This window comes from Entelurus aequoreus, linkage group LG12, assembly GCF_033978785.1.
Source record: "Entelurus aequoreus isolate RoL-2023_Sb linkage group LG12, RoL_Eaeq_v1.1, whole genome shotgun sequence".
Classification (NCBI taxonomy): domain Eukaryota; kingdom Metazoa; phylum Chordata; class Actinopteri; order Syngnathiformes; family Syngnathidae; genus Entelurus; species Entelurus aequoreus.
This window is the reverse complement of record NC_084742.1, coordinates 18,158,776-18,174,808: the sequence shown is the minus strand read 5'-3', so window position 1 is coordinate 18,174,808 and position 16,033 is coordinate 18,158,776. Positions and strand designations below refer to the sequence as shown.

Here is a 16,033-nt window from a genome sequence, read left to right as displayed (position 1 = left end):
CATTAGTGTTATGTATGTAATAACATTTACGCTAAATTAAAGTCCACCGTATTTTTGTTGAAGTTGTTGTTTAAGCAGATCTGAGCAAACAATAAAAACGTTAAAATCAACCGAATCGGGTGTTTTAAAAAAATATATTTTTATTTTCATTATTTTATTTATTGTAGCTCTGGCCGTGTGTGTGTGTGTGTGTGTGTGTGTGTGTGTGTGTGTGTGTGTGTGTGTGTGTGTGTGTGTGTGTGTGTGTGTGTGTGTGTGTGTGTGTGTGTGTGTGTGTGTGTGTGTGTGTGAAATCATGGTCCCAATACGGAAAACCATTGCATCTAATAGAGAATGTCTCATTTGCACCCCTGGTGGTGAAATCTATCAAAATGAGGGTGGTCCCAAATAGGGGGGATTTTTCAAATTGACTGTGTGTCGGTTTTTAAAAGTGCTCCCCCTCTGGTCAACATATGAAATAACAAGTGTGTGTAAAAATTTGAAGTGCTCCCCCTATGGCCAACATATGTAATAACAAGTGTGTGTAAGAAATTTAAATGCGCCCCCTTTGCCCAAAATTTATTTGAAAATATATATATATATATATATATATATGTATATTGAGACATACTGTAACAACTTGAATTAAATCATGAAGATTGAAAACAAATTCCAAACAAAAAATTCCAAAAATAATAATTAACTAAAAGCAGTCTTTTTCTCACAATGTGTCGACTTTTTTTCTTATAAAATTGGGGAAAAAATGATCATATTCTTTCTTTTTCTGTAATGCTGCAATATTTTCTTGTAAAATTATGACTTCTTAATGTAAAATTATTACTTTTTCATGAAAAATGGTGACATTTGTCATATAAAATTTAATCGCAATATTGCCAACTTTTTTGTTGTTCTTGTAAAATAGTGACATTTTTTGAGTAAAAAAAGAGGAAAATTCCGATTATTACTATAATAATGCCAACATTTTTAAGTTTTCTTATAAAATTATGACTTTTTTCGAGTAAAATTACGACTCCTTTCATAAAATTGTCAAAATGTTTAGCTGTTCTTGTAAAATTGCGACTGTTGTTGAGTAACATTCCAACTTTTATCATGATATCACACAAATGTTGACTTGCGTTGAGTAAAATGACGACTTTTATTATTATACTGCCAAAATTCCTCCAAGTTTTTCTTATGAAATAGTGACCTTTTTCTTGTGAATTTCCAACTCATTTTCACAACAAGCTTTTTTTATATTTGCATAGTATGTATATATTATTAATGTTGTAAATACAAATCTTTATACAGGTATATCTAGAAAGGGTGGTCCTAAAGAGGTAGGTATTTTTCTCAGGTTTCAAGAAGGTAACAAATACAAGTGTGTGTGTGTGTGTGTGTGTGTGTGTGTGTGTGTGTGTGTGTGTGTGTGTGTGTGTGTGTGTGTGTGTGTGTGTGTGTGTGTGTGTGTGTGTGTGTGTGTGTGTGTGTGTGTGCACAGACACCTGGTTCTTCTCCACTGTTACAATCTGTACTGTATTGCGTAAGCGGAATACGCCAGCTATTGGCTACGATAGCATCATCGAGTGTGCATGTGCCACATGTGCAGGTGTGTGCCAACAAGTGGGCGGGGCGTATGAAATCATGCATGCAGCACAGACTGTACATACACTGTCATGGCAACATTGGAAACAAACACATACAGTAATTAAAGAAAGTACAGGAGGGTAAATATGCACACTGTTGCTAGCACACGGGTTTCTACACTGTCCAATCTACTGTACAGTAAGTATATGTACTTGTTCCTTATGTTGAACAAGTCTCTAAATAGCTCCATGTCAGAGGAAGTATACATGACCATGTATGTGCACAATGGCATTTTCCACTGAAAGACCTAACTGTCCCCGGTGGCATGATTTGTAGAGCTGTTAAAAAAAATACTCAACATTGTTGAAGTTTTTATTGCAGTCAAGGCATGTTTGGAGAGCAGACTCGCCAATTTCAAACACGCCTTTGTGAGGCTGCACTTCCTGGAATACCTTCTGATAATTACGAGTGTGAAAATATAAATCCAACAGAGTAAAATTCACATAGAAATGGTGTAAAAAAAAATGCCGTAATGTGAGGTGAAACATCACAGCATATCAAAGCAATCACCACAGACCACTCCCACTCCTGGATGTCGGCGTTCTTGTCGAGGTGGAATGCTGGAAATTGAAGATGTCCAAACTATAATTGGAACTGTGTCGCTCAGCAGGTGTTGTCTGTCTGGGAGGTCAGAGGCCAACAGAGGTCAGATGTCTGGGCTTTCGACGGAATTTTTTATGTGGCAAAACGGCGGCGTGCTGCGCGGGACGTGTCAGCGTGAGTCACATCACGAGACGACGAGGTATTCCATTCAGGGAAACCAGTCTAAGGGGTATTTTTTTTTTCTAACGGCCGACCTTTGACCTGTTGGAGATGAAACATACACTTTGTTCTTGCAGGCTTTCACTGTAATGCCTGCAAAAATAATATTTTTACTCAAAAGGATTCATTATGTCAAAAAAACGTATTTACTTAGTGTTCATTACGAAAAAATGCGTAATTATTATTATTTTGTATTATATATTGTAATATTTTTTCATAAACACTAAATATTTTTGATACAATAAATTAGTATTTTGTATAAAAATTGAATGATTAATTATTATAGTGTTATTTATTGTAATTGTATTATATTGTAAGGGTTAGTGTGTGTGCCTCACAATAAAAAGGTCACATGTTCGATCCCCGGGCTCAGAATCTTTCTGTTTGGAGTTTGCATGTTCTCCCCGTGACTGCGTGGGTTCCCTCCGGGTACTCCGGCTTCCTCCCACCTCCAAAGACATGCACCTGGGATAGGTTGATTGGCAACACTAAATGGGCTCTAGTGTGTGAATGTTCTCTATCTGTGTTGGCCCTGCGATGAGGGTGGACCCCGCCTTCCGCCCGAGTGCAGCTGGGATAGGCTCCAGCAACCCCCGCTACCCCGAACGGGACAAGCGGTGGGAAATGGATGGATGGATTATATTGTAAGTTTTTTTCATCAAAACTGAAATATTTTTCATAAAATACATATTTTTTATTGATAAAAATAAATGAATAATTATTATTTTATAATTGTATTTTATAATAAATGGATAGATAGATAGTACTTCCCTCAGGAAAATTAAAAAATCTAAATTAATATCATATTGTAATCTATTCATAACAACTAAATTATTTGGAAAGTAAACATGAACATTATTTTGTATTAGTAAAATTATTAATAATTATGTTGTATTATTTTTTTCATAAAAATGTTAATATTTTATAGAGTGCATATTTATTTAGTAGTAATACAAATGTTACATTACAAGATTTTTTTCATGAAAACTACATTTTATAAAAAATAAAGGATTTTATAAATACATTTTTTATTTAATATTATATTTTGTTATAGAATAGAATAGAAGAATAGAATAGAAAGTACTTTATTGATCCCTGGGGGAAATTCAGCGTGTATTGTGCAATATCTTAATTTAGTGTTTTTCTAAATATAGTATACATTTATACTAGATGTTTTTCATAAAACGTACTGCAAAAAGACCATGCAGTCAAAGGTCGTCGATGTGACATCGCCCTTTGTTGCACACATAGTTGCAAAGTTATGAACAATTGAATATCCCTGTTTATGACTAAAAATTTCAATGTTTGCATGGTATCTCGTGTTGCCATGTTATGCTGTCATGTATTAACATGCATCCCTAGTATATAGCCCAGACCTGGGCATTCTGCGGCCCGCGGGCCGCATCCGGCCCTTTGTGCGTCCCTGTCCGGCCCGCGTGAGGCCAATTATAAATTACAAAATACATTTTAAAAAGTATCTATGTCGAGTGTGCAATACAACGGTGCTGCTTTTGTTTTGAAAATCGTTATTTGTATTACTTCCGTGTGGACGTATGCGTGATTGTGAGTGAATGTGAACAACTGCAATTACAAAATAAAGTTGAAAAAACATCTATGTCCTGCGCGCAATACAACTGTGCTGCTTTTATTTTGAAAAGTATTATTTATGGGCGTGTGTCCGTGTGTAACCTGCGAGTGAAGGTGCACATGCAGCGACAAGTGATGCACGGTTTACACCCGAGACGCCAAAAAGAGAAAAGTTGATGAGGAATGGCGTGTTTTCAACAACACATGAACTGCAAAGCAACGTCCCCTCACCTAAGGTGCGTGCCTGCGCAATTGCGCACTGCTCAAGCGTCTGCTGCGCGCAGCAAGTATATGCCGCGCACCAAATCAAATCCCATCTGAATTATAAACAAAATAAACATATTTATTCTATGTAATTTTGCAATGCAACTTTGAGTGACAGTGACAACAAGCGGCCCTAACGGTGTTCGTCAACACCGTTCAATTGAACACCGTTCAATTATTGTAACGTCTATCGAGATGCTTCGAGGACAGGAATTATATCGATCACTTTATTGAACAAAACTGTTTATATTCGGACATAACCACACCAAAAACATGAGTAAAACAATTCTATCTCGAAAAACTAGTCATTTTCTGCCGTACAAACCAGGCCAAAACCAACTTGTCATCTGTCACCAACACGCATAGCACTAAACCACTGGTGCGTTTAAGGCCACACAAAAAGTCGGACAACTCAAACACCACACAAAGTTACACTATGACTCCTCAGTCATACGTGTGCTTATTTTACTGTCATTTATTATTAATGTTAATTTATATATATTAGTCATGGAATGCTGTTACACACACTATGTTGAAGTATTACTATTATTATTATTATTATTATTATTATTATTATTTATCTTACGGTATATATCAAAAATAATATTGAGCAAAATTTAATTGAAATATTGTCGATGTGGCCCTCCAGCAGTGCTCGGGTAGCTCATGCGGCCCCCGGTAAAAATTAATTGCCCACCCCTGATATAGCCTAATTTGGCCTGTGTATATGCACAAATACTGTATGTGTTTTTAAAGAACTGTAATTGAGGAAACATTTTGATCCCATGTAAAAGTTTCAGTATCCAAAGCAAACAAAGCGTAAAGATAATTTGCGCGTGTTTAAGGCCCCAAAAGTGCAGGTGTGGCACGACGTGCAAACAGCTTTGTATGAAAAGCACATAAACTCTGACATTGACTTTATTAGTCATTTTCACCGCACCAAATAGGACTTTTAAACCTATTTTAGTGTGACTTTGCTTCTTCTTGGCTTTCCTGTTTGAGCTTCTAAACTAATACATCATTGTATTTTGTCTCTCTCAGTTCCAGTGTAAACATATCAGAGGCACGTGTAATGTCTTGTACTTGTAGGTATACTTAGACCAGTGGTTCTCAAACTCCATCCATTTTCTACCGCTTATTCCCTTCAGGGTCGCGGGGGGCGTTGGAGCCTATCTCAGCTACAATCGGGCGGAAGGCGGGGGTACACCCTGGACAAGTCGCCACCTCATCACAGGGCCACACAGATAGACAGACAACATTCACACTCACATTCACACACTATGGGACCATTTAGTGTTGCCAATCAACCAATCCCCAGGTGCATGTCTTTAGAAGTGGGAGGAAGCCGGAGTACCCGGAGGGAACCCACGCAGTCACGGGGAGGACATGCAAACTCCCCACAGAAAGATCCCGAGCGCAGGATCGAATCCAGGACCTTCGTATTGTGAGGCAGACGCACTAACCCCTTTTCCACCGTGCTGCCCGGTTCTCAAGCTTCTCAACAAAAAAAGTTTCTTTCTCCGACGCTGCCACAGAAAGACGTGTTTTATGCCACTTCCTTGATTTTGTCCAGCAAACTTTTTATGCTGTGCGTGAATACACAAAGGTGAGCTTTGTTGATGTTATTGACTTGTTGGAGTGCTAATCCGGCATATTTGGTCAATCCATGACTGCAAGCTAATCAATGCTAACATGCTATTTAGGCGAGCTGTATGTACATATTGCATTATTATGCCTGTGGGTATATTTTAGCTCATTGAATTTCCTTCACTTATGTCCTCTGTGTATTTAATTTATCTCATGACAAATTATCTGTATGTACAACCTGCTGCCACCTACTGATATGGAAGAGTATGACACGGTGACTCTGCCGAACTCTAGACAGCACCGACACTCAACAACAGCACATTTGCGTATTATAACTACTGGTTTGCAAAAAATCTTTTTAACCCAATCAGGTGAAATTACATAATCTCCCACGGCACACCAGACTGCATCTCACGTTTTTTTTGTTTTTTTGTTTTTGTTATAAAGAAATACAATCATGTGTGCTTACAGACTGTATCCCTGCAGACTGTATTGACCGATATTGATATATATATATATATATGTGTCTTGTGTTTTTTATGTTGATTTAATAAAAAATAAAAAAATAAAAAAAACATTTTTTAAAATTTTTTTTTTTATTTCTTGTGCGACCCGGTACCAATCGATCCACGGACCGGTACCGGGCTGCGGCCCGGTGGTTGAGGACCACTGCTCTAGGGTAACAGTACTTGTACTTGTATTATAACACAATTTTTTCATGCATTTTATTACTAGATTTTTTAATAGAAATTGACTTGTTTTGCTCCTCCACACTGTGTATGGCGATAAAACGATATCGATATATACAGCGATAGATAATCGATATCAATAAAAAAAATGCACTTGATATTAAATTTTTAGAGCACAGCTGTAACTTCCTGGCACTAAACCTGCAGAAAATAGTTCTAGGGGCGGTATAGCTCGGTTGGTAGAGTGGCCGTACCGGCAACTTGAGGGTTCCAGGTTCAATCCCCGCTTCCGCCATCCTAGTCACTGTCGTTGTGTCCTTGGGCAAGACACTTTACCCACCTGCTCCCAGTGCCACCCACACTGGTTTAAATGTAACTTAGATATTGGGTTTCACTATGTAAAAGTGCTTTGAATCACTAGCGAAAAGCGCTATATAAATATAATTCACTTCACTTCACTACTTGAGTACAATGTTTGGCGAATCTACATGCCTCTGGAAATATGTCACATGTTAGTGCAATTCAACATGTCCGAATAGGAGTATAGGAAGAAACTTACTAATAACTGTTTGACACCCAACCCACGAGCATTGGCGTGACAACCGGGCGGCATACAAACAGTGACAAGTCGCTCGTAAAAGAACACGCCTCCTACATAACATGAATCATGTGCGAGCGCATGGTGAAAGTTCCAGGATTTAACCCGCCCTTATGAGCCACCCACAACAAAACACACTTTCTGGTTCCTCACACCCACACTTAGAATGTGACATGTGAAGGTTATACACACACACACACACACACACACACACACACACGCAATGAAAATAGATTACGCATGATGAAATTCATAATGTGACGTTTTATGCACCGTCCAATGCGCTTCAATGCAAGAGTGCGGTATGATAAAGTGAGGTGTCCTTTGTATTTTTTAATAATAATCGCATGCATGTCGGAAGCCGACATGCTTGGAAAGGCTGTGCCGTTAATTCTGCGCCCCGCTTCTGCACACTATACGTAGAAAGTGGGCGAGAAGTGCAAAGCCTTCGCACTGTAGAAATAGATTCATCACTCCAGCGCTTTATAGTTCAAACAAATGTCGGAGAAGTCTTTATAACTGTCACCTTGTTTGCCCCTCATATTGGTTCTTTCCTGTTAATGGCCGCCATATTCACCTAATATTTACAGAGCGTTCAAAAGAGACGGTGTGTGAGCGTACGTGTGTGCACTAGTGCGCGTGGGAGCAGTAATATTTCCAGTCAAAAAAAAAAGGATGAATGAACAGTGCCAGCATTGACGACTGCTAAATAAAAGTGGGAGACAAACATCTCCCTTAATTTGCGGGCTCTAGAGCGTTTTCTATTCGGGCTCCAGTACTCTGGAACGCCCTCCCAGTAACAGTTAGAGATGCTACCTCAGTAGAAGCATTTAAGTCCCATCTTAAAACTCATTTGTATACTCTAGCCTTTATATAGACTCCCATTTTAGACCAGTTGATCTGCCGTTTCTTTTCCGAATCTGTGCCCCCCGCTAGCTGTCCAAAGTCGGGACCCAGGGTGGACCACTCATCTGTGCATCAGTTGGGGACGTCTCTGCGCTGCTGACCTGTCTCCATTTAAGATGATCTCCTGCTGGCCCCACTATGGACTGGACTCTCACAATATTATGCTATATCCACTATGGACTGGACTCTCACACTATTAACTAGATCCACTATGGACTGGACCCTCACACTATGATCTAGATCCACTCGACGTCCATTGCACCGGTCGCCCAGTTGGGGGGGTCCCCACATCTGCGGTCCCCTCCAAGGTTTCTCATTGTCATCCCATTGGGTTGAGTTGTTTCATGCCCTAATGTGGGATCTGAGCCGAGGATGTTGTTGTGGCTTGTGCAGCCCTTTGAGACACTCGTGATTTAGGGCTATATAAGTAAACATTGATTGATTGATTCACAAGTTGCTGTAAAATGACAGCATGTTGCATTGATGTTGGCTTCCTTTTTAGATGTCTAATTTAAATGTGCACAAAAAAAAATCTGTGCTTAGATGAGTTAGGTGTCGAAGAGCATGGTCTTGGCCCCCTTCAATAGCTAGGGATGTTACAATTACCAGTATAAATGATAATAAAAAACTCCCAACAGTAAACATTGCTGTTTTGAATCAGAATGATGGTAAAACCTAATTAACTCACTGATTTGTGATTCTGCTCAATTACTAGAGAAATAAGCTGACTGCTGATCGCTAGCTAGCTTAAATGCTAACATCAAGAGACATATTCCCCATTACAAACATTATACACAATTTAAACCTGCTGTCTGTGCAACTACAATATATATATATATATATATATATATATATATATATATATATATATATATATATATATATATATATATATATATATATATATATATATATATATATATATATATATATATATATATATATATTAATATATATGTATGTGTGGGGAAAAAATCACAAGACTATTTCATCTCTACAGGCCTGTTTCATGAGGGGTTTTCCTGAGGATTGAGGAAAACCCCTCATGAAACAGGCCTGTAGAGATGAAATAGTCTTGTGATTTTTTCCCCACACATACATATTACGCTCTACCACGGTATCGAGCACTATTTTTTGGATAATCTAATTAAGACATATATATATATATATATATATATATATATATATATATATATATATATATATATATATATATATATATATATATATATATATATATATATATACATATATATATATATATATATATATATCCTACCATTTAGTTGTCCATTTAGTTTTTTTGATAAAGATTTTAGCGTGTATATAAATATTTTTGTTAACAATCTAAAATACCGTGATATTAGTGATAACCGTGATCATTTTGGTCACCATCCATACATCCATCTTCTTCCACTTATTTGAGGTCGGGTTGCGGGGGCAGCAGCCTAAGCAGGGAAGCAAAGACTTCCCTATACCCAACTACCTTGTCCAGCTCCTCTCGCGGGATCCAGAGGCGTTTCCAGGCCAGCTGGGAGACAGAGTCCCCCCAACCTCTCCTGGATCTGCCCCGTGGTCTACCGGTCAGACATGCCCTGAACACCTCCCCAGGGAGGCGTTCAAAGGGCATCCTAATCAGATGCCCCAACCACCTCAACTGGTTCTTCTCGATGTGGAGGAGCAGCGGCTTTACCCTCCCAAATGACAGAGCTTCTCACCCTATCTCTAAGGGAGAGCCCCGCCACCCAATGGAGGAAACTCATTTCGGCCTCTTGTACTTGTAATCTTGTTATTTCATTCACAACCCAAAGCTTATGACCATAGGTGAGTATAGAGATGTCTATCAACCTGTATATTGAGAGCTTTGCCTTCCGACTCAGCTCCTTTTTCACCATGACAGATCGATACAGGGTTCGCATCACTGCAGACATCGCACCGATCCGCCTGTCGATCTCATGATCCACTCTTCCCTCACTTATGAACAAGACTCTGAGGTATTTGAACTCCTCCACTTGGGGCAAGATCTCTCCAACCCAGAGATGGCACTCCAACCTTTTCCGGACGTGAATCACAGACTCGGACTTGGAGGTGCTGATTCAGAACCCAGTCGGTTCACACTCGGCTGCCGATTCAGTGAGAGCTGAAGATCCTGGCCAGATGAAGCCAGCAGGACCACATTGTCTGCAATAAGCCGAGACCTAATCCTGCAGCCACCAAACCGGATCCTTTCAACGCCCTGATTGTGCCTAGAAATTCTGTCCATAAACAACAGGAACAGAATTGGTGACAAAGGGCAGCCAAGGCGGGGTCCTACCCTCACTGGAAATGGTTCCGACCAAGCTCTGACACCAATCATACAGGGAAAGGACCGTCACAATCAGGCGGTCCGATACCCCATACTCTCTGAGCATTCCCCACAAGACCTCCCGAGGGACAAGGTCAAATGCCTTCTTCAAGTCCACAAAGCACATGTAGACTGGCTAGGCAAACTCCCATGCACCCTCGAGGATCCTGCCGAGAATATAGAGATGGTCCACAGCAATTCCACGACCATGACAAAAACCACACTGCTCCTCCTGAATCCAAGGTTCGACTATCAGGCGTAGCCTCTTCTCCAGTACACCTTACCGGGAGGTCTGAGGAGTGTGATCACACAATAGTTGGAATACATCGTGCGGTTCCCCTTCTTAAAGAGGGGAACCATCATACCCAGTCTGCTAATCCAGAGGTACCACCACCAATGTCCATGCAATGCTGCAGAATGTTGTCCACCAGTACAGCCCTAGAGCATCCAGAACCTTAAGGAACTCTGGGGGGGATCTCTTCCATCCCCTGGGCCCTGCTTTTTAACTAACTTCAATTTTAGTCCCAGAAATAGGAGCGTCCATCACAGATTCTCTAGGCACTGCTTCCTTATAAGAAGACATGTAGGTGGCATTAAGAAGGTATTCGGAGTATTCCCTCCACCGATACACAATATCCCGAGTCAAGGTCAGCAGCACGCCATCCCCACCATAAACGGTGTTGACAAGTGCACTGCTTCACCTTCCTTAGGCGGCGGATGGTGGTCCAGAATTGCTTTGAAGCTGCCCGGGAGTCGTTTTCTATGGCTTCCCCGATATCCTCCCATATCCAAGTTTTTGCCTCTGTGACCCCTGAAGCCACACACCGCTTGGCATGTCTGTACCTTTCCATCCCACGAGCCAAAAGGACACGATACTATTCCTTCTTCAGTTTGATGGCATCCCTCACCGCTGGTGTCCACCAGCATGTGCTGAGATTAACGCCACCACAGGGACCAACCACCTTGCGGCCACAGCTCCGATCGGCCGCCTCGACAAGGTACGGAGCATGGGCCATATGGACTCAATGTCCAGCGCCTCCCTCGTGACATGTTCAATGTTTTTCTGGAGGTGGGAATTGAAACGTTCTCTGACGGGAGACTCTGCCAGACGTTCTCAGCAGACCCTCATAATGTGTTTAGGCCTGAGCGGGTTGGACCGGCATCCTCCCCCACCATCCGAGCCAACTCACCACAAGGTGGTGATCGGTGGAAAGATCCACCCCTCTTTTCACCCGAGTGTCCAAAACATTACACTGCAAATTCGATGACACAACCATAAAGTCGATCATCGAACAGCGGCCTAGGGTGTCCTGCTGCCTAGTGCACTTATGGACACTCTTATGTTTGAACATGGTGATTGTTATGGACAATCTGTGACGAGCACAAGAGTCCAATACCAAAACACCACTCTGATTGAGATCAGGGTGGCCGCTTCTGCCAATCACGCTTCTCCGGGTTTCACTGTTGTTGCCAATGTGAGCGTTGTAGTCCCCCAGCAGAACAAGGGAATCACCTGGGGAGCAGTTTCCAGTACTCCATCTAGTGAATCCCAAAAAATTGGGTACTCTGTAATGCTGTTTGGTGCGTAAGCACCTACTCAGGCTCCTTCCCTCCCAGCGAGGTGACGCTCCACTTCCCAAGATCTAGCTTCTGTAGCCGAGGATCAGGCCGCCAAATGCACTGTCTCTGACTGCTGCTCAGCTCACATAGCACCCAAACTCTATGCCACCTCCTATAAGTGGTGAGACCCATTGGAGGGGGGACCCAGGTTGCCCCTTTGGACTGTGCCGGCCGGACAGGCCCAGCCACCGCAGGCGCTCGCCATCGAGCCCCACCTTCCAACCTGGCTCCAGAGGGGAGCCCCGGTGACCTGCGTCCGGGTGAAGGAAATCTAGGTCCTTGATTGCGTCTTTCCATAGAGATCTTCGAGCTGAAGCCCCAGACAACATAGCTCCGAGGATTATTGGGACACCCAAACGTCTTTACCACACCAAGGTGGCAGCTCAGGAGAGGAGATTTTTTGGTCCCAGTAACCATAATATGACATTTTTATATTGTTACATTGCATATCACCGTTATTGTGGCCAAAATGATTATGATTATGATTATTATCTCAATTTCAACATTGCCCCTGGCATGAGCTCAAAGACAAGGACTTTCAGACTAATACTGCCTTGGCTCTGTTCCTACTAATCAGGTAAGTGACATTCGATGCTCAAATCACAATGCTAATGCTAATGTTAGCTATCAGAAATTTGTGTGGGATCAATAAATAGCCACCAGCATGAACGTTCCACTACTACTTCCTTCAAAAAAAAATCTCCTGCCGTCTTTCTTTGCTTCTGACCTGCATCCGCCCTGAACATTCTTGGTAGTAGCATCATGCTTGTAGCGCAATCCAAGATCATTTCTTGATAGTGTTTGCTATTTAACATCGGCCTAGCCATTAGAAATGTAATATTTGCGCCAATATTACAGCAGATATCATGTCATTATGACGCTATATTCGGTAAGTCATGGGAAATGTTGTCTTCTTCTGGCAAAACACAACTGCTTTGGTCCGCTGGCGCCACCTAAATCAACCAAAATTTAATGTTCTTAAGTTTGAATGTAAAGAAACATTAACATTTAAAATTCCAGTTGAAACTTCCGGCTACTAACTAGAAAGTGACGACTTCCCAGTACAAATTAAACGCACCATAAAAAATCCAAACGGCAAATGTGTGGGTCTCTGCTCGCGCAGCAGCTGCATCAGCTGACCAGCAGTAACGGTCAACTACTCCTTAAAAAACCGCTGCGTGCTTCCACATCTGAGTCTCCAAGACAAAAAAGTCTCAAATAACACCGGATTTAGGTATTAATGCACTACTGTATGTTCCGATACCTTTGTTATTATAATGCATGCCTAAACCTCAATTCAGCATTTTTATTAAGTACAGTAAGTGCACCTAAAGACTCCATTCTCTTCCTATGTGTCACTTTTCTCACTCACATGAACTGTTGAGTAACAGCACTTAGGAGCTAAAAATACCAGTAACTGATAGGACTGTTACATGATGGGAGTGAGGAACACTGATATAGAATATGAACCTTTGCAGGCACAAGACATTAAAACAATGTTGGGAACTTGTTGAATTAGGTTCTGACATTGAGCAACTCAAATCTAACTTTGGAACAACATCTTTTTGACAACGTTTAGTCAATGTTGGGTTCTGACCTTGAGTTGACTTTTGAATTTTGGTCATTTACCAACCAATATTCTTTAACACAATTACAACATTGAAACAACGTGCTTTTTGACAACGTTTATTCAATGTCAGGTTGAGACATTGATTTAACCATTGAAATTTGGTAATTTCCCAACCAACAACGTGGATCCAACGTTAGTTAGACATCAACGTTGTCTCAATTTACAAATACAACTATTTTGCAACGTTGCTTAGAAGTCAGTTTAAAAAAAACATGTATGTTTAATTAATGTTGTGTTAATGTCTTGTGCCTGCTGGTATGTGTGTATTGGGGAAGGTCCCTTGCATAAAGACTATATTATTTGGATGTTACACTAACAAGTGAACTAAAGTGAGCTTCCTGTCTCCAAAAAAAATATTTTGCAGGATTTTGGGTTATTTTTGTCCTTTTGTGAGTCAAAGTTCACATATGTCTGACCAGGAAGGGACTTAGTTTGCTCTTTTTGTTCTGGTTCATTCCAAAGGGTTTGACTGCCAGAGTTATATGAGCGTAGCTTTTACTTAGTACAGCTTTCCTAAAACTGTTGAAGGCATAAAATCCCTAAATAAGGTTTCTCCACACCAACACTAGCAACCACCATCTTAAAACGCTTCCACCAACCCCACCTTGACCCTCTTTTTGATGACTAGCTGTTCTATTGACCCTTGCTACACGAGAACACTTTATTAGCCTTGGCACCTAGGCCCTAATTGATATTTGAGTGATGTTGCTGGCATGGCTTTCCCCTTAAAATAGCCTGGGGATGCTGTGCCGAGCCCTCCGGAACCACTGAGCAGCTCCTGTGAGCCTCAGCTCTCACATAGGCAGGACATACCACGGCTTAGCATGAGCGAGAGAGATACCAAAGCATCACTAACCTGTAGAGGACCGCCGGCCGGCATGGTTGATCTCATTGATGTCAGGTCGATGTCTCGGCCTTGGTCGCCGCGCTCTACCTTCCCTAGACCTTGCATAATGAAACCTGTTTTGGGCACTCTATTGAACGCACACTGCAGTGTAGCCTGATGATCCTTGTGACAGAAAATTGCTTTGAATTGCTAAGCAGCAAGCTAGAGAGAAGACTGGGGGGCAAACAAACAGCTTATTCACCTCATCACAGTCTCCTCCTCACTCCCTATCTCTCTCCTCGCACACTTTATTTTTTAGTCCATCTTTACAAAAGACAAGGGTACCTAACCCTGCGGAACACCAGACAAACATTGTCCAAGAGATGTGAAGTTCTTCTAATCTTCCACCTTCTGATTTTGTCTTTATTCTGGCTTCATAAAAGACAAGGAACCGAATACTCAACCCTGGATTTAAAGAAATCTAAGAGATCTAGAGTTCTTATTTTCTCACTCCCACTCTCTCTCAATTTGTACAATTTCTTCATGTCTCTAAATCCTATTGTCACAAAAGAAGAGGGTGCATAATAGTAATAACCTGCGGAACACCAGACAAACATTTCCCAAGAGATCTAAGTTGTTCTTATTGTCTCACTCTGTCTTTTTTCCACACCTCCTACATATGTGTATACAATAGTATGGCTTCATAAAAGACAAGGAAGCCTAATACTTAATACCCTGTAGAACACCACAAACTTGCTGTTTGAATGCTTGATCCCGGCGAACCGAGTCTATTTGTACAGCTCTCATTAGATTATGCAGGCGCATTTGACAAAGGATCCACACTAATGCTCACCTCAGATGACCACCTGGGATGATGTAATTGTCTTGCACGCAAACCTGGGGCCTCTACAACCATAAACGGTCAATTGAATTAACGAGGGCTGGCATTAATTTCTGAATGTAATTGCTCAAGTGTTATATTAAAGTATTAGACCGTAGTGTTGGCAGATGAACCACACACGAATCTCATCAGAAGAACAATACCTGGCTAGATAGCTAGCGGCCGTATTTCATATTTTCAGACTGCTCTTTCAAGTGACGAGTTTATGGACTTTCCAAACTTAAAAGCTTTGCAGTACAAACTTCCCAGAGGGAATATGGAGGTCACAACAGAAGTACTAGTGGTGAGCGACTTAATCCATCTGTTATTACCAGCACCTGTTATTACCAGCACTATCACAGCAAAACTATACAAACCATAATAGTATACAAAAACACAATACTGTAACAAGGACATATAGTTATTTTACTTATTGGGAATGAATACAATTATTTCTAAAGCAAAAAACACATTTCATTTCATTTTCATTTTCCTTTATTGAACCTGGTAAAAACTCATAAAATATTTTTTGCAAGAGTGGTCAAGAGAGCAGCAAAAACAGGTTTCATAAATACATAGAACAATCAATCAATCAACGAATAGTTACTTATATAGCCCTAAATCACGAGTATCTCAAAGGGCTGCACAAGCCACAACGACATCCTCGGCTCAGATCCCACATCATGGCAAGAATGGATGCTGGATACTGAGTGGATA

The 16,033-nt window shown here is 41.0% G+C and overlaps 1 protein-coding gene across 5 annotated transcripts in view; it reads right to left on the bottom strand.

The window, feature by feature from the left end:
• Positions 1-14,686, bottom strand: part of LOC133662714 (ninjurin-2-like) — a 39,354-nt gene extending 24,668 nt beyond the window's left edge. For 3 of the 5 annotated variants that reach the window (XR_009828141.1, XM_062066837.1, XM_062066836.1), the window contains exon 1: positions 14,467-14,663. Coding sequence is in view for 4 of the 5 variants with exons in the window: in XM_062066837.1 (XP_061922821.1) it covers positions 14,467-14,562 (96 nt within the window). In the remaining variant the exon portion in view is untranslated. Of the gene's footprint in view, positions 1-14,466 lie in introns of all 5 variants that reach the window. The other 2 variants (XM_062066835.1, XM_062066838.1) reach the window with 2 other exon arrangements.
• Between the last annotated feature and the right edge of the window lie 1,347 nt (positions 14,687-16,033).